This window comes from Parasteatoda tepidariorum, chromosome 3, assembly GCF_982258835.1.
Source record: "Parasteatoda tepidariorum strain Cologne lab strain chromosome 3, Ptep-v5.0, whole genome shotgun sequence".
NCBI classification, from domain to species: domain Eukaryota; kingdom Metazoa; phylum Arthropoda; class Arachnida; order Araneae; family Theridiidae; genus Parasteatoda; species Parasteatoda tepidariorum.
The window spans coordinates 100631367-100651397 of NC_141757.1; the positions used below are offsets into that span (position 1 = coordinate 100631367).

The following is a 20031-nucleotide window of genomic DNA, read 5'->3' on the forward strand; positions in this document are numbered from 1 at the left end:
CTTCAGGATCTAAAGATTGCCTTGATACGCTTAATTTAGGAACACTGTATATTATTTTTGAGAAACAAGACTTCTCCTCAACCACCTCGATTCTACGCAAATCCGATCCATCTTTCTTCACCCTCTTTTCGTGACTAACGCGTTCTACGGAATCTTGCTTAGCCTGATCTTTCTTCAGATCTAACCTAAATCTATTAATTTTCGGACACCCCCTCTTTAAGTGTCCTACCTCTCCACAGTTATAACATTTCGGGGACCATTCTCCTAAGCTAGTAAATCTAGTAATTTTCGGACATTCCTTCTTTAAATGTCCTACCTCTCCACACTTATAACATTTCGGGGACCATTCTCCTGAGCTAGTACTATTTTTCCTTTGCGATTCATGCGGAAACTTACCCTTTCTATTAACATTCGGACCACTCCATTCAGGAAATTGTCTCACCCCACCCTTCACATTCACCTCCTTTCCTCCAAATCCAAAACCAAACCTTCGGGACTCCGGCCTCTCCGCTGATTCCACGGTGCCTAAACATCCAACCGATCCATTTAAATTGACTATGGGGTTACAATCCTGGGTTTTACTTTCCTCATCTTGGTCACTCATTAAAATTTTTGTTATCAGCTCAATCCCTTCTATAGCACTTCTTATCCGCTCATAATCATATTCCCGTTCTCGTTTTAACCATTCCAGTTCACGTATCCTTCTATTTAGCGCCCATTTCACACCTTCTCTTAATTTTCGTTCGTGCTCTTTTTGCCTCTTTATTTCATCCTCGCGTTCCCTATCTTCTTTTAATTTTTGCTTCTCCCGTTCCCTATCTTCTGTTAATTTTAGTCGCTCACGTTCCCTATCTTTACGTTCCCTATCTTTCCGTTCCCACTCCTCTCGTTCCTGTTTCCATACCTCTTGTTTCCGTTCCCACTCCTCTTGTTTCCGTTCCCACTCCTCTTGTTCCCGTTCCCGTTCCTCTTTTTCTAATCTATCCTCTTCAATCACACTTAAAACATCTTTAGTAAATTGCTCATCGTAATCCGAACTCCCGGTGATCAATGCTTTTAACTCAACCAGCTTGACGTTTTCGGGAACCGTTAGCCCCAGCTCGTCAGCTAGAACTATCACATCTTCCTTTTTTGCTGTTAGAAGAAAACTCATACTGACAGTATTAACTTAATTCCCTAATCACCAAAAAAACAATGCTATTTAACAATAAAATTAAAAAAAAAGGAAACTTAGTGACACTCTCGATTCAGCTCCCCTACTCATACATTCAGATCCCCTATACTCATACCCCGACATTCTATTATAAAATTTAACATCTCACATGTAAACATAACATATACAATACAATTTGTATCCTGCAACATTCAAAACATGCAATCTCAAACATTACTTCTTAATGCACAGAAATACAAATTACTCTTTTCCACTTTCATTGCAAAATAATACAATTTCGTACTCTTTTGTTACACCTAAAATATACACTTTTACTTTCCCCAAAATTAAAACTCTTAAATTTCATAGATTCTACCGTCATAATAATGAACCCTTTCATCATTTAAACAAAAGTAAACCCCTTCCTTGACCTTTTTTTCCGGTCCAAAATTTTTTTTAACAGACTGCATTATAAATAATAATCACTATTAAATAATAATAAACCAAGAGCCTCGTTTACTCAGCTCGCTATTGACATATAAAAACACTATCTTTAAATAATCCTACACTTTTTTACATGTTATTAAATCAATACTCTTCTTCTTTCATACATACTCTTAATAAAGCAATAAAAAAATTACACTCTTAACAAACCAACCACTAGGTTACTTTAAAAAAAAAACATCAAATCATTACTTATTATATTTATCAATAATAATCATACTCATTAATCACACAAACAATACTATAGCTAACTGGCCAATCCCTTAAGCTCAAATAAAATAACACATCAGGTTGACTTTAAACCAAAACAAAATAAACTTATCCCCTTAACTAACTACCCTTTTTGTTAAACTTCTACCCAGAAATGTGAGCGTGTAATTTATCCTTTCATGCATGAGATAAAGCTTACCTCCCTTTATTATCTTTTCAATTGTCCTCTTTGTCAGAGAGTCGATGTTGAAACCACACTCTATGGTCACCGGTCACGGGGGGTAGCGCTGGCTGCCTATCGCCTCCGGCGATAATAGTCCCGTCGATGTTGTCAGTCCACCGTCACCCTTTCCTTCAGGCAATCTTTTTCACTAGGCATTTCCGTAGGCATCCTTCTATCAAGATTGACTCCATGAGGCAACACTCTTTACTGGGCATTTCTCATAGTGGGCATCGGCGATGATTCTTTTCCTTAGCATAGCAGTCCTCCTTCCATCCTGACAGGCTGCGACATTTGTGTGAGACCTTTTGTCTCTTGGTTCGTTTTTAAAGACTCCTCAATAAGGATGACCAAGGATTATTTCAATTTTAGCTTATTTATTACTAAATTCTTGATTATAGAATTATTTACAAAATGATACATGAATTGGAGAATATAATATTCCGGAGCGCTGCTGCTCCCTTCTCTCTCATGCTTTCTCTAGCATAGTTCAACTCGAAACTCAACTCTTCTGCGTTCAAAGCTAATCTCTCCTGCGTTCAAAACTGATCTCTAAAAAATCCTCTTTCCCATAAGAAACAGTCCTTTGCTCCACCCCCAAATGTAGGGGACGACACCTGCAGTGTCCTTCACCCTCTGACCCTCAGGTCAAGGGGTCAATCAAATGCGTGGGAGAGGAATCAGGATCCTGACAAAATTATTGCAACATTTTCAAAACATGCGCACTGAAAAATCGTTCGACGAATTAGAATCGAAAGCACAAGTTCTTTTGCCGAATACTGAATATAAAATAAAGAGAACACGGAAACGAAAGAGATTTTTCGACGAAACAGTAGAACAAGAAGTAATTTCAAACTCGAATCCAAGACAAATGTTTTTGTCAGGAACGTATTACGCCATTTTGGATGTATTAATTTCAGAAATGACTAAAAGGCGTAAAGCTTACAGTGATTTGTACGATAATTTCGGTTTTCACGTTCACAAAAATTTGTCAGAATCTAAGATTAAACTAAAAGCGCAAAATTTGGTGAAAATTTACTCATCCGATTTAGAGGAAAACTTTGTAGATGAATTTTCACTATTTTCAAATTTGTATGAACATAAATCTGCACAAGAAATGCTGAAAGCTCAAATTAAAGATAAACTTGTGAATACTTTTCCTAACTTTCACATTGCATTAAGAATATATTTGTCGATTCTTGGATCAAATGCAGATGGAGAAAGATCTTTCTCCAGATTAAAATTGATAAAAAATTATTTGCGTTCAACAATGAATCAAGATCGTTTGGCATCGCTCGCACTTATGTCTATTGAATACGACATTTTGCGTAGTTTGGAATTCGACAGCATAATACAAGATTTCGTTGAATCCAAAAATCGCAAAAAAGTAATATATTAGATCAGTGGTTCCCAACCTTTTGTGGACCATCGCCCCCCTCTTGGGGTTGGCTGACACATATCGCCCCTTTCTCTTTTTTCTCAAAAAACCATTCATTGTTGCTTGTGAGCAACCAAACACTGAAAATATGCTATGCTATTTGATTTTAATTTAAATTGTAATGCAAATAAGGAGGCACATTTATCCTGTCATTTTTATTAATTAAAAAAAATTGCATCTTTTTTTTTCAAAAAGAAATGATATTTAAAACAGAATAATAAAAACAAAAGTACATTTTTTTAAATTCATATTTTAATGTAATCAAGAAAAAGTTAAAACGTTAACAACTAAAACTTGAGAAAAAAAAATGAAGATGGAGAAAGTACATTTTTACCACTTCAACGACTACCCTGTGCTTGGTGTATTTCAAGTTAAAACTTGAATGTCAGGTTTTATGCTAGTCAGATTTAAACGCGGGCCGGGCCTCCTTTGAAGCAAATGTCCAACCTATCTCTTTGCTTTGTGAGCAGCTGGAAGACAGAACTAAATCTTCTCTCCACTAAATATGTTGACGGGAACGAGATGAGAAGCGGCTCAATTTGTTTCCACAATTGTGGATAAGTGTCCATAAGCTTTACCCAAGCTGACTCGTAACCGTATTTCTTAAAGACGACTTAAGCCTCACAGTCATACTTCAAATCTAAAATCTCAGTCTTAAAAGAGGAAGTGAGCTTATCCAGAACTATAGAAGAGAAAGGATCGAATATCCAATCTGGAATTTCTAATTTCATCAAATCTTTAAATCTTGATTCCATAACTGATCAAAGTGATCAGTAAAAATTGAGATTTTATTTTCAAGAATCTCGATATCTGCCATTGAACACATTTTAAGAGTTGGAAATTGCATTAGCTCTTTGCGACCAATGTTTGACTTGTGGATATCAAACTTGGCGATGAATGAAGATATGATTCCCTTAGCCTTGATAATGTTCATTTTATTTCCATGAAGTTTTATGTTGATTTCCTTCATTTTTTCAAAACTATGAGTGAGGTACGCAGTTTCCAACTTGCGTTGCTTCAAACTCTCACTTAAAACAGGATCAGTGGTGTCGAGAAACTCAGTAACCGAATCCAGCAATTCGAAGAAACGGCTCAGTTTCCTTTTGAAAGCAATCTCACAGCTGTATGTAGGAGCAGGATTCGAAATCTTCATCATTTTCATGGCAAAGTTCTCGGAACAAACGGTTATTAGGAGAACTAGCTTTTATTTTATTGATACCAGAAATAACCAATTTTTCGCAGCCAAAAGTTGACGATGAATGACATAATGAATGGTGAGATAACTTCCGGTACTTCTTTTTTAAGGTGATCCAGAAACCCAGTATGACAACCAGACATGGTTGGAGCACCATCTGTTGCACAAGTACTTACATTTGTGAGGGGAATTTCTTTTACCTCAAAATAATCTTTGACCAATTTAAAAATCGACGATCCTTTTGTATCTGTGTTCAAAGTTCTTGTAAACAACATTTCCTCGTTAATCTCCTTACTCTCATTTATGAATCTCACGTAAGCTAAAACAGCTTTGTTATCTATCACAGTTGATGAATCAATCTGCAAAGCAAATTTACCTTCTTTCAGAAATTTGATGAGTTTTGATTCAACGTCGGCGGCCATCTCATCAATGCGCATGGAAACAGTATTATTGCTCAGAGGAACAGAGTGACTTATCAGATTTCCGCCTGCGATACCAAAACGTATGACGAAAACGATCATGCACTTGAATACTTTTTAATTTTTAACTATCATAATTCTTTGTCTACACCAGAACGATAGGTTTCATATATATTTTCAATTTCAATCTCAAGTAGCTTTTATTATTAATATTATTATAAATTTTTATCTTTTGAATACTCGTCGCCCCCTGATCGCCCCCCTATGGATTATCGCCCCCTTGATAAGCTCTATCGCCCCCTTTGGGGCGATCGCCCCCAGGTTGGGAACCACTGTATTAGATCATAAGATTCTGCAAAACAATTTATTACCGAAAAATATTATATTTTTATTTGTATCTTCATAATTTTGTGCAAAATACACTTCTTGTTTTTAAAGCTAAATTATTTTTGTCAACAAATTTTTTTCTCCCAAGTTTTTCGTAGGCCCCTGAATTTCGTAGGCCCTAGGCACGTGCCTAGTGTGCCTATAGGTTAATCCGGCCCTGCCTACATCTATTGGCAATCTCTTTTTCAAATATTAGTACGCCTTGTCCTTGAGCAATGGTAGGAAATAATTGTAAAGAATTTTTAAGAGTAATTGTAGGAAAATTGTCATGCATGCGCTGTGAAGTCCGAATAGCTTTTGGGGAAACTATAAAGTTGTAATAATTCAATTTTTTTACGCACGAGAACTTTTTGGTTCGATACTTTTTCAACAGACAATACGCTCTAACGTTTTTAACAGTTAATGTGAACAACTATGGGGACTCAGATAACTAAAGTGTGCCCGAAAAATCATAGAAAACTTTTCTATTGTGACCGGCCAAAAGTACACCATGACCTTACGGGCAAACTGTATTTAGGTTTATGGAATCTGATTTTTATTGTATGGCTTATTTCTTACAAAATCTGGATGTATCAAAATTTGATTATCGCGATACATAACCAGAAAATACCATTTCACGGATTATTGCGATATTTTCCCAAGTCAGCAAATTTATATCGATTTTATGGTAATTAAGGTTTTTGATGCTCTAATGATATTTATCAGCACTCGTGATAATATCGAATTTGATAATTATCCCTATAGAAAAGTCTCAAAATCACTGCATTAGATTTTCATCATTGTCAATATTGATTATGCTCTTTTCGTATAAGATAATTATTTTTATCTCTGATTATTACAAAATTATAGTATTTGATATTTTTTGCTGTCTCTAATGATATCTATGCTATATAATTTGCGTTATCGATTAACTCACTTAATCATTGTATTTTATATTTATCGTTGCTGAAAATAATCATGGTGTTATTTTATTCGATAATTATCGTTATATATTATTTATTGTTGTCAATAATAAACAGGAAATAATAGTGTTTTATACTCATCGTTATTGATAATTCTTGTAACAACACCGTATGTATTCAACAGTTATAGTTTTCGATACTGATCACAATACCATTGTATTCGATAACTGTTTTTAATGATAATTTTCGATATTATCATATTAGATATTTATTTTATGCATTTTATGCACGACGTATTGATAATTTATCGGCACCATGATACTTAATGAAATATTGTTATCGTGATGTCTAAATATTTTCCATATTTCACGATATATTGCTAAGATCTTCTATGAAATATTAGAGAGGGCGAATTTAGTCTATGGAATAACGATCCTTTTATCTATATTTGAATATGATTACATTTCACATTTGAGTCATTATCTGTATATTATCTTTATGCATTTAGATAATGTGTGGCAAGTCAGTTTTAGTCCAGTGTTGATTGTGCTGATGTCCATTGTGGCAGGTCTTGTCTTCGTTGCCATGATAGTTGTCATCGCTATGAGGTGCAAAATAAGACATGAAAGGCACAAAGGTTTGTTGACTGAACTTTTATTTTTAACTCTTATTATAGTATTTAATTAACAGCTCGATTCTGAAAACTCACATTTCTTAAATTTCAAAGTGTTAGATCGCTTTAGCGGCTGAAAAAAAGACATTATTTAGGATATGTTTCAGTAAAACAATAAAATAGATCAAAATTTTGAAAAAAAAACCTCTAGTACGTATAAAATAAACATTTTCATGCTAATTTATAACAGTTAAAGGGTAATTAATATTGAGTAAGTAGAGCACTAATGATTTCTCTAAAAAAATGTTTTTGAATTAGTTTTAATAGTCATACAATAATTGTTATTGATGAGTTAATTTAGTTCAATGATCTTTCAAAATAATATTTTCCAATTAGTTGTAACAAAAATCTCATAATCATTATTAATCAGTTAATAAAACCGTAATGATCTTTCAAAATATTTTTTTTTTAATTACTTTTAACATTGCTTCATAAGAATTGATAATGAATCACTATAATTTCTAAAAACAAGTTCTTAAATGTTGAAAGAGTTTTTTAATTGTTAAAATTAATTTCGGAAAATTGTTTTATCAGTCATGTTACAACAGTTAATAATGAGTTAATTATGTTTGAAAATAAAATTATCAAACTAGTTTTAAGAATGATATCTTAATAATTATGAGTGAGTCAATAGATAGTGTTAATGATTTTTCAAAATGAATCTTTTTGACTAGTTTTAACAATGATATCATAAGAATTAATATTGAGTCTTCTGAAGCGCAATACTAATGTACTTTTAATATAAAAATATATAAGTCTTAAAAAAATACAAAGATAATTTGAAAGAAAAATTCAACTGATGGTTACTTCCAAATTTGAATGAGATGTTTTAAAACTAAAACTTCTTTATGTTATTCATACATTACTCTGACCTTACCATTCATTTTTTTAAAATCAATGTTTCTAAACTATATAACATGTAATAAATGTATAAAATATATTTAAATTTTAGTAGAACTTTTAACGTATTTTTAATTTCATAAAAGAAAAAGAAATTAAGCATTGATATCTAATATAAGAGTGCTTTAATTTTTCAGGTCAAATACTGGCAAGGAAGGCTTACAAGTGAGTATCTTTTGAATGAAATAATTTTTTCAATATGTTTATTCTTTATAATATTAGACTAAAAATCATTCCTATATTATACATACCGGAATATACCGGATGTTCTGTAGCGGCAAACCTTAATATATATTTTTCGAATACGGGAGCAAAAGTCAAACACTATGCTTCGATAATACTTAATACAAAAATAATAATACTGCTCTCATGGGTTACCACAAATTAATATAAAAGTGAGATAAAGCCTTCGCAAACTTTAACCATTGAGATCAATTTGTGCAAAGGAAGTATTAAACTCCTCAAAATCGTGTGTTCGTTTGGGGCTGGATTGAATTCACCATATTGTACTTCATTTCCAAAATGCAATATACGAATCTGATCTCTGATTAAATCTTTTAAATTATATTCATTTCAAAAATTTAATATAATTTAAAAGATTTAATGAGAGTTTTAAAGATTTGAACTGAATTGCAAAGGTTGAAACTTTTGAGTATGTTCTTGCGTTCAATTCTTAACAAAATAGTATGAAAGAATATTGCATGCAAATCCATAAAAGAAAAGAAAATGATTTTAAACACTTTTTGCCATATTGTGTTGAAAATTAGTGAAAAGAAGAAAAAGGAACCAAACATTAAATAATTTCATTTTATCTGTTAGAAAGTTTGTTTTGACAAAGCAAATACACGCAACGTTTCAATTTAATATTTATTTTTACTTGTAAATATTATAGTTTGTTTTTTTTAATAAAATTTAATGTATAAGGTTCTAAATTATAGAATTTAAAAATCTCCAAAAAATGTGAGAAAAATACTCGTTTTTTTTGCTTTTTTTTGTTGCTTATTTTAGTCTAGTCATTTGTAATGAAAAGTATTACGTCAAATTATTCGATTATTTTTAAAAAAAAAAAAAAAAATTTTTTTTAGACTTCAGCCTGGTTTGACCAAAGACGATGATTTTAATGAGGCAAGTAAAAGTCCAGGTGAAGAAAAAGGTCCAGATATCATTCCAGGTACTAATTTCGTACATATTTCAATTAATAGACTTGCTGATAAAATAACTTTAATTATTTTAAAAAACATCTTTTCTATAGGTATGTATAATAAATAACTGAAATAAACAAGTGTAACCTACGAAAATCGAGTTGGTAAAGTTACGGCTAAGTTTTCAGAAATTATAGTCATTTTATTCAAAACTTATCTCAAAATGCGTTGCGAGAATTTCTTATAAAATATTTTAAGAAAGCAGAAAAAGAGTCTGTGGTTTATTTTGTGTTGTTATTATTGTGCGAAAACCACCGATTTTCTACGTGCTTTAAATTTTATAAGACATTTTAAGATAAACTTCTTAAGCTCGATTTTTAAAAGTTACGCGCAAAATTTTATTTAATACTTTTTTTTGCAAACCCATAGTGAAAGCGGTTTTACTTCATACTTTTTCTTCTAATTCATTTTGTGTTTGCAAAAATTACACCTTTCTAAAGGCATATCTTTAGTTAAAATAAACACGTGATTTCTTATAATTTTAGAAGCGCTGATGCGGTGACGTAATACCGATCCACGTGCCATTTACGTTGATGACTGAACTTGTGAAAAAAAAATTAAACATCAAAAGCGTGTGATAAAATCTTAAACAGAATCATTTTATTTATAACAATGGCTAATGTTAAAAAATAATTTTTCAAACTTTTCTCTCCTACGAAATAATTAAATTTTAAATTTTTAACAGATTCTTCGGTTGTGGGGGGGGCTCCAAATTTTAGAACCCTAAGCCCAACGGTTTTGGAGTTATATGAGTTTCAAAATAGCGTTACTTGACAATAACAAACAAAATGCTGAGCAAACACGAAAAAAAAGTTATTATTTTATTTTTTTTATAAAAAAGGCTAAATAATTGAATTTGGAGTATTTTTGTGGATATAAGGTATATCCTTTCTTGAAATTAATTAATGCTCCCTTCTTAAAAACATCGGTTTTTTTCTTCATATTCTGATTCCTTAATTCCTTTTAAATACCTCTAGCTTCTTTGTACTGAACGCTTGCCTTATATTTTATGTGTAAGAAATAATGAATTTCGCTTTTTGTTCATATATAAAAATTTAAAGTTAATAGATTAGCGTTCACTAATCTTTTTAAGGGGAAGTTTTAAAAATGCACCGTCCTTTCACTGGAATTATTTTTACTACAAAAGTTCCGAATCAATTACTTTTAAGCATTTACTCCCATCCTTTTTTATTAATAACGATGCGTATTAAATGTTAAATTGGTAATAAGGATTTTTTTTAATTTTTTGGTTTGACTTAAAAGTAATTTTCTTAATTATTTATGAAATAATTTATTTGAGTTTCTAAAAATATTTTTATACGTTTAACTACCCGCGAACTTCGCTCTACCATTAACGATCATGCGTTTTTCAACCCTATTATAAAGCTTGAATATTTTATGAGTGTAAATATTAAAATCATATTGTAATTCGATTAAGGTTAATAATTAAAATTAACTTTAAAAAAGTTGCTGTAGCTCATAGAGCAATCACTCCCCAATGAGGAGACTCAGACATGAATCCCCTCGATGGCTGCTCGATACAAGCTATGTTCCCGACGTAAAAATTTCTTCAATGGCAGGCGGAACATGAGTTTGAAATTCCTCATGCCGCCTGGCTAACCATGGGAGGTTTTCTTCTCAATGTAACAAATGTGCAGGTTTGTTCGGTCAAAAGTCCAGTACGAAAGCTGGTTTATCCCAATACTTGATCCAGGGGCACCCTTGTGTTCAAAATTACAAGGCGACGGAATTGATTATTGATATTCCTGAACCCAAAAATGGTAGAGCTTCTCAACTTCGGTTATAAAAAAAATTAAATTAACTTCGTTTAATTTTAGTTAACTAAGTTTATTTTTAAAAGAAAAGAAATCGCAAGAGCAACGAAGCAACCACAGATTTTAAAAATGAAGTTACTGAATTTGCGCCAATATTTCGAAAAATTACGTTAATTTGCAATAAACTTGCAAAAGAAAAAAAATAATTGCAGAATTTCAATCAGAGAAAATGTGTTTAAATGAATTTTAATCTCTGGTATTTCAAATCTTATAAACATTTAGTGCCTCCCTTGTTCTAAGGCTGATAAGTATAATATTTTTGATTATTAATATTACTTTATTATCATTGAGCTATGTTTTCAATAACGTATGCATAAATTTTGTGCAGATGTGAGCATTCCTTCGGAGCAAAGTGCAGAAGAAGGTCTAAATAAACAGTTTTTAACAGATGCAGCTAGTTTGCAGCTTATGGGAGTGAATGGATTAGGCCAAACTATAACAACAATTAGTAGGCCTAGACAGGTAATTTACAAATTCTACTATATTAAGGAATGGGTGAATCCTTAAACACATGGCCAGTGCAAGTAACCCCAAATCTCTTGTCAAAATGTAAACATCCGCAAGACTGCAGACTTTTCAAACAGTCCAGCTCCTATTTTTCGCATGAAATAATTCTTTATGTAATAAAAACTCGTATTTTCAATACTTAAAAGATTCCGTAAAAGAAAGTTATAATATTACAAATTAAATAAAAAATAATAATTAGCAATTTTCTATTCGTAAATCGAAAAATGTAGGTCCCATTTGCTCAACATCGGTCTACTTAAATTGCACTAAATGAACTTTGGAGCGGAATAAGCGATTTCCCAATGCATATTTTGTAAGAATTGTCATTTCAATGAAAAAAATTTAACTATATATATATATATATATATATATATATATACAGTTTTATTACATTTTTATTACATTTCTATTCAAATATTTATTTAAGTGGAAAGAGGAAATAAGGGAGCTTATACTAAATGAACATTTTCAACATTATGTACGGCAACAGTTTTAATCATTTTGAGCACACTTCACTGGCACTACATCACATAACCACCGTGTTACAGATGAAAAATTCGGACTTTTTCAATTTTCAAAATGTATAGAAATTACGAAATAACTGTTATCAAATCTCTTGTGATTTGACTGTCGTACATCATAACTGATCTCAGATTGTTTTCCGTACATTGTAATTCACGTAACTTAGTTTTGTAAACTAAAAATTACGCAGAAGAAGCAGTTTGTTCTGATGAAAATCATATAAGCTTCTATATTAAAAAAAAACTGGAACTGAACTTTTGAAACATTTTTGTGTCAAACAGTATTAACAGCGTTTAACAATTTCAGACTATCCAAAGATCTGCATCTTTGGACAGTTTAAAATTGTTAAACACAGTTAAAAATGAGCTCAATTAACATTTTTTTAATAAATATACCTGTTTCAAGACAAGCAATATTATCTCCTTTGATCCTGAGAAGGAATGAAATACTATGTTAGTAGAACCCCAATCAAACTGATTCAGTCAAAATGTGTACTAAGGTTTGACAAATTAGTTTGCTTATGCAACCAATATTGCCTTCATGGAACTATCCTCGTTCCGCTGATGTTGTATTGAACGTTTATTTTGTTGAACATTCATTTTCGGAACGAAAAGAATCACGTTAGCAAGGAATTTCAATAGTCAGTTTTCGACCAGGGGAATCACGGAGTTTAGTATCATAAATAAATGAATAAATGATGTTAATGCTTCACAATTTAGAGACCAATGGTATGATGAGGTCAGCATTACGCACTGCCAGAACTTACTTCCCAGACAATCTGTTACTTATCGATCTGAAGGTCAACGTCTTACTGAGGTTAGAACACCGGTTCTATACAATTGCAGCTTGGTATTTTAACCACTGTGTCACAACGACACAATTAGGAGCATAAATGATCAATATAATTCTGTTTTTTTCTTCTTTTAGATGGACATGGAATCTGAAGCTGCTTTAAGAGACTTTTCACATATCACACCACAGAAACGAGTTAAAGTCTTACCTATGGATGAATGCGCAACACTACATAGGCCCTATGTCAAGAACATTCAGACCGACGTCTAGTCCAATATGAGCTGCCATTTCTGAGAAATATGCCATTTTTTTGACTCATTTGTGATCATGCGCAGTCAGGTTCGAAGCATGCCAAGTAGGAGGTTGGCGGGGACACAGAGATTCTTCAATAAACTCATTTTAAGACGACCCTTTATTTGAACAATCAAATCGACATGGTGGCAACGTGCCGAAGCTGAATTCTCTCCCGGAGTTAGTGACATAATAGATACTCATTGAATATATCAACTGTGTTGCATAAATAAATAAAAAAAAGACTTCATTCCTATAAATAAAACTATCATGAACTGAGAACGAAAAGACTGATTGTGTATATTTTATTGTAAATAAGATACTTATTATATGGGATGTTGTGGATACAAGGACAATTACCCAAACAGAAAAAGAAAAAAAATTGCACTTTTTTGTGAATATGGGCAGAATGTCCCTAGTCCCACAACTTATTTTTGTATACGTTCTTCTGTCCATGATGGATATTTGTTTTTAATAAAGTTTCTCAGGGAAACTATGTTCGAGTTTTTCTTTTTTTTACGACTCACATCTCATGGTTTATTTATTTGGTTTTTTGACTTCAATTATTTCTATCGGGTTTAATATTACACTGAAGATTGGTTAAACTATTATTAGTGAATACATCTCGTTTTCCTAAAATACAGGAAAACTATTCAAATGAAAAAAAACTAGTCAAAGGGGTAAGTAGCAAAAAAGAATATATTATATCAACATGATGAATGCAGGACAATGGATGATACTACTACTACACAAAAAAATGCAGATGTCTTTTAACAAGCATCTTTTAAGAAGGTTACGGTTACAATTGACAATTAATGATGCCATCTAATGGTGGTTTCTGATATTTCCACATTTTTTAAATCAAATTCATGTAGTAGTACTTTTGTTGCGTTAGTTACGTCACTCTAGAACAGTACCCTAGGCTATTGCAAAACTTCCTAGAACTCATGCCTCTAAATATGGCCTAGCTAAGCCTAATAATTTTAAACTATCACCATTTTAGGCTTAGATCAGCCTAATAGTTTTAAATGACTGCCATTTTAGGCTTGGCCAAGCCTACGGGATCTGAATAACCACCATATTAGGTGGTTGTTAAGTCACCATATTAGGCTAGCTGAGCCTAATCGCTTTCTCACATCTTTGCGTTAGGCTTAGTTAAGCCTATTTGTTTTCTCACATCTCTGCGCTAGACCAAGCTAAGCCTGTTTGTTTTCTCATGCCCCTGAAATAGGCTTAGCTATACTTATTTGTTTTCTCACATTTCTGAGTTAGGCCTATATAAGCCTATTTATTTTTCACAGCTTTACGTTAGCTGAGCTTCTGTCTTGTTGTTAAGCCTACCTAGCTACGACTTATTGTTCCTTAACCTCTTACATTAGTTCTGGCTAAGCCCAAATATTTAAAGCAATTAAAATGTTAGGCCCAACTGGGCCTAATAAATTTAAATGACCATCAATTTATGTCCAGCAGCCTAATAGTTTTAAGCAATAACAGTGTTAGACCTGGCTTAGCCTAATAGTTTTAAACAACAAACTTTTTAGGCCTAGTTAAGCCTAACTATTATCTCCAGCTGCACATTATGCACAGCTATGCTAATTTTTTTTCTCACATCTCTGAGTGCCTATCTTTGCTTTTTAGTTTTCTTATGTTTCTGCTTTAGGTCTGGATGAGCTTCAATTTTTTAAAACTACCACGTGAGTCCTAGCTGAGCCTAAAGATTTTAAAAAGTCACCTTGTTAATCCTATCTAAGCTTAATAGCTTTAAACTTTCACCAAAGCCCTAGCTAAACATTAATTCATATTACCCACATAATTTATGATAACTAAATATTATATTTATCAAACGCTATTCAAATAAGAAACAGTCCCATCATAGGCTGATCGCAAGACATGATTCCTAGTAGATCATTAAAGTCAAGTACCACTGCCTGCGGTCAGTGAGCAGATGGGTGACCACTTAGATCAGCCTGTAAAGGAGCGAGATATCGATCCTCCCTAAACTGTTCTACAGTATAGTGATCGATTTTGAGCTGAAATCGTCGAGCTTTCATAGCGATGGAGCCATCCCCTTTGCAAAGGATCAATATTGTGATTTGATCATGTCTTCAAAACACTCTAGAGTATGTTTCCCTGACGGACGCCAAAACCACATTGCGCAGCTCTAGTTCGAATAAATTAGGTAATACTACTACTACCACTCAAACAGAACACAGATTACCATAAATCAAAGCTAGACATTACTTTCTGATGTTGAAACGTGCACTATTTCCTATTCAACGACCTATTCTATGCCCGAGACGTTAACATTTCTAATTTTCGCGTATCAGTGTAATCAGACTACTTTGACAGACACTTTTAGTTTTTGGGATTTTTTTATATTACTCAAGAAATTGGTAAAAACAAAATACTTTTATTTTAATAAAATAGGGTAACGTTAGGTGTTAAGGTTTCTCATACTCATCCAGAAAGTTTAAAACTTTCATAGGTTTGAGGGACCATTAATGAATATGAACGATAACAAATATTTTTGAACACCCGAAATTTTTAATTTTTTACTATACTTAATTTCAACTTTATTCATCGTTTTGCCAAATGAGATTCAAAACAAAATTATGAAAAGATATTTTTAAATGTTAATCGCGCATGCGCAGTATGAAAAGATCACTTTAAATGCTCATATCTTGCACATTTTTTTTAAAATTTAAAATTATATTTTTTTTTTTATCACTTAAATGTTTCTCCAAAAAGTCTGTTTAAATTATTAAGGATTTCAACAGTTATTAGCAAGAAACGCATTTTTTTTTAAATAAAAATGTCCATATCTATTTATGAAGAATATTTGTACTAGGTTTACGAAATTTTGCGCAGTTAGTGCATATGATAACCAAAACAATTGATACAAGTTACGAGGCGCATTTCTATTTTTTTTCTTTTTTTTTTTTGTCATGGTGTGGTCAAAAACACTTGCTTTCATTCGTAATTTGTCTGTAACTCAAACCTTTGAAATCTATTTAGAAGTGCGAGAAATCATATGACCTAAACAACTCTAAAGTTATAAAATAATATTCTAAATATTTCTAAAAAAAGTTTAAAAAAAGATTAAAAAAAACTAAAAGTATCTCTATCATTATTAGAGGGTAGTATGCATCGAAGGATTCCTTAATTTAGTTCGCAAATCGAAACAAGTCGAATTGCAAAACGAATATAGTACACCTTGAAATTACATTTTATAGTAATATTAAAACATGCTCAAACCCTCCTTATAATTACGCTTAACGCACGATTTACAACATACTTTTAGTGCAAAGTAAGATTATTTCCTTTGTAGAGTTAATTTCGAATATTGAATAAAAATTGTAAACTAAAATTATTTTCCCCCAAATGAAAAAGAAAATAATTTCGAAAATTGTTTTTAATGAAATAAACTTGCTTTTTCTACAAGATATTCTAATCTTTAAATTGTAAAAGATGAAAATAATTACCTCAAATCTTTCCTTAGATTAAATTATTTAGCTCACGATTATTTATTTAGGAGATAAGAGTTTAAGAGTCTAGAGTTACAAAATTGAAAAAAAAAATTAAAAACGGTGATTTAAATATTAAAACATGAAGATGGAGATTTAAACATTAAAGCTTCGAAACGAAGATATTAATATTTAAACTTAGATTGGATGTTCGTTAAAAATTACTTTTCTCTTTAATTTTATAAATTTGCGAATTGAGGAACCGCTTACTTGATAACTAATTATAATCCCTCAAATACTCAGCTATGGTAAATATTTGTAAAAAAAATATATATATATTTTTAAAGAAACCAATTAAAGTCTAGAATTATCTACCATTTTACCTTACGGAGCATAACAACACATATAAGGAATCGGAATCATCAGAGCGAGAAACAGATTGATGGAACATTTACTAAGGAGGATAGGTTGTTGTTGTAGTTCATTTACGTCGCACTATTGCTGCACAATGGGCTATTGGCGACGGTCTGGGAAACTTCCCTGAGGATGATCCGAAGACATTCCATCACAATTTTGATCCTCAGCAGAGGGGATGGCACCCCCGATTCGGTAGCCCAACGACCTGCACGCGAAGTCGAGCACTTTACGGTAGCACAGTTTAACAAGGACCAATGCCGCACACCCTCGATCCCTACGCAGACTGATCCAAGTGGTCACCCACCTGCACACTGACAGCAGCCAGTGATGCTTGACATCGGTGATCTGCGGGGAACCATGTCTTAACGATCAGTCCACTGCGGGACTAAGGAGGATAGGACTACTATTTTAGTTGAGAAAGATGAAGAGGATCTGTGCAACTCGTTTTTATCATCTGAGCTTTGAGAGAGAAGTTTCCATCTTTAAAACTCATTCAATTTAATATATTGCAACTGATACATTCCCCGCAGTGAACTGATCGTAGAGACTCGGTTCCCAGTAAGATACCGAAGTCAATCATCCAAGTAAGAGGTTGGGTGACCACTTCGATATGTCTTCGTAGGGACCGAGGGTGCGCGGTATCAGTGCTCGTTAAACTAATATGCCATAAATTGCTTGACTTCGCGCGCAGGTACTACCAAAGCAGGAGAGTCATCCCCTCTGCAGAGGATCAAAATTGCGATGGCATGTCCTCGGAACATCCTTAGGGATGTTTAAAAGACCGTCGCCAATAACCCATTATGCAGCTCTAGTGCGTCTTAAAAAAGTACCTACCTACCTACGCATGCATGCAAGCTTGTGTGCTCAATTACATAAGTACGGTTTATAAGCCTTTGTCAAGTTGAAAGACATATTGTACAGTTCAGAGAAGGACAACACAAAGACATATCCAGGGTTAAGGCGCGATTTGAACCCATTACCTCTATGTTTTAGATTGTTTGGCGGGCGATACTCTTCCAGGGAAACCCTTTAAAAACTCTTTTATATGCTGGGGCCTCCACTATAGCTTACACAATATTTTTTCAAGAATCATAAAACAACAAAATTATGAAGAGTAAAATTTTTTATTGATTTTTCATAGCTTTAAATACATAAAACCAAACATATTTTTTTAAATTTTAAAAAGGTGCATTAATAAAGTGTACTTTTTTAGAAATATTTTATGTATTCCTATATTCTAAGAATTTTAACATTATAAATACATTGAAATTGTGCAATAATGCATGTTATATGTCAAATTTCATTAGGTTTGTCATGCTTTATTAGATTGAATATTTTTTTAATTTTATTTTTATTATTTTTTAAATAGCTGATAATTTACGCATTTAACAGTTGTGATGCCTAAATTTTTTTAAGACTTACAACAGTAATCACAATATACTTTTTTCAGCCACTTATAACAGTATGTCAAAAATGATAAAATAAATAACAAATGTTAAAAGCTACATTTTCCAAGTAAGCAAAAAAAGAAGAATTCTTTTCTTTATGTCAGACCTAGAAGGAAAAATGTCGGGACCATAACTTTAGAAAGATGACGGAGGAATTTTCGATGATGGTCAAAATTTATTAAGAAAGTTATGACCCACTTTTGTTTATAGCGTTGGCAGAAATAAATTCATTGTATCCTTTTAGTCCCTTTAAAAAAACTTAGTTTTTAAAATTTTCTTTTACTTTTTAGTTTTGGATCTGTTAGTTGGATGAAATCGACCGAAAATTCTACATTGTCGAAAAAATCTATTTATCTATGAAAAACCAATAAATTCTGCTCGTAGAAGAAGGTCAGAAAATGTTTGAAGTTCGTGTTGTTTTAAAACACAACGGTACTGCTGAAATTGGAATCTTTAATCAAGTTTAAAAAAATTAGAGGTTTGATTGACGATAAATTTTATTGAGAGTCAAACTCATCTTATAAGTCAGGAAGCGATTGAGACTTGCATTGTAAACAGACATAGTACTCAAGGTGCGATCTGAGCGCTCTAGCCTGTGGGAAAGCTGTCAAAATTTCGATGGCAGTATTCCAACCACACAGGCCCAAAAGCAAATTAATTAAAACATAGTAATAACACAAAGTTGCGAGATCCTCTATTTTGGTGAGTATCTCTAATCCCTATAAAGAAGATAAAAACCTACAGAACTCTACAGAAAGATAAATCTGAAACAAAATTACGTTTTCCTTTCAATAAAAAAAAATAAAAGAACAAAACGATAAATAAAACAGGAAAGAACTTCCTGCGGATTATTTACAACTTCCCTTACGTTCCTGAAATACATTGTAATGGGACATACCGCTTCAAAATTCTTAGCAATACATCGAAACCTCCCTTCTCCCTGACACGTGTCTCGAAAGCTCAAAAACTTAACTCCCTCCCCCTCAAACTTCATTCCTATTCCATCCATAGCACTCTGGAATATAGAAAGAATATCCGTACCACCCCCTGTGCTAAGCTAGAGTACCACTTTAGATATTCTTCCGAGGTATGGGAGTTTCCTGCGGGCTAACTCCTTCCTTTAACACACAAGACTCTTCTGAAATCCATTGAGGTCCATTTAGAAGATTCAAATGCCCCAAAACATATAAACTCAAGATTACTACCGTGAATTTTTGAGTTCAATCGAGCAGTAAATGGATAAATTTTTTTCTTCCTGTTTTGATTTTTCTTCCCTATTCCACACGTCATTTCCTAAATTACCCATGATCCTTTTCGATCATTCTGAATTCTCCGGAGTGAAATAAAACACATAAGTACAATATGGGCAAGAATATTATAAAGAACAAAAGACAAAGAATTCGCTGGGCCAAAATGACCCACTTCGAAACTGGTAGGTTAGGAGCATTACGAGGTCGTTTTTATTTTTTATTTTTTTATTCCAGCACCGGGGGATTCATTTGAAATTGAGTACGTATTGAAGAATAGGAAAATTAATTCTCAAAAATACGCT

At 32.5% G+C, this 20031-nt stretch overlaps 1 protein-coding gene across 4 annotated transcripts in view; it reads left to right on the top strand.

The window, feature by feature from the left end:
• Positions 1–13646, top strand: part of LOC107454647 (synaptogenesis protein syg-2) — a 386382-nt gene extending 372736 nt beyond the window's left edge. For all 4 annotated transcript variants that reach the window (XM_071183678.2, XM_016071899.4, XM_016071898.4 and 1 more), the window contains 5 exons: positions 6937–7065; positions 8139–8166; positions 9087–9172; positions 11367–11500; positions 12995–13646. In XM_071183678.2, the coding sequence (XP_071039779.1) occupies positions 6937–7065; positions 8139–8166; positions 9087–9172; positions 11367–11500; positions 12995–13129 (512 nt within the window). In that variant the 3' untranslated portion in view covers positions 13130–13646. The remainder of the gene's footprint in view (positions 1–6936; positions 7066–8138; positions 8167–9086; positions 9173–11366; positions 11501–12994) is intronic.
• Positions 13647–20031: the final 6385 nt, after the last annotated feature.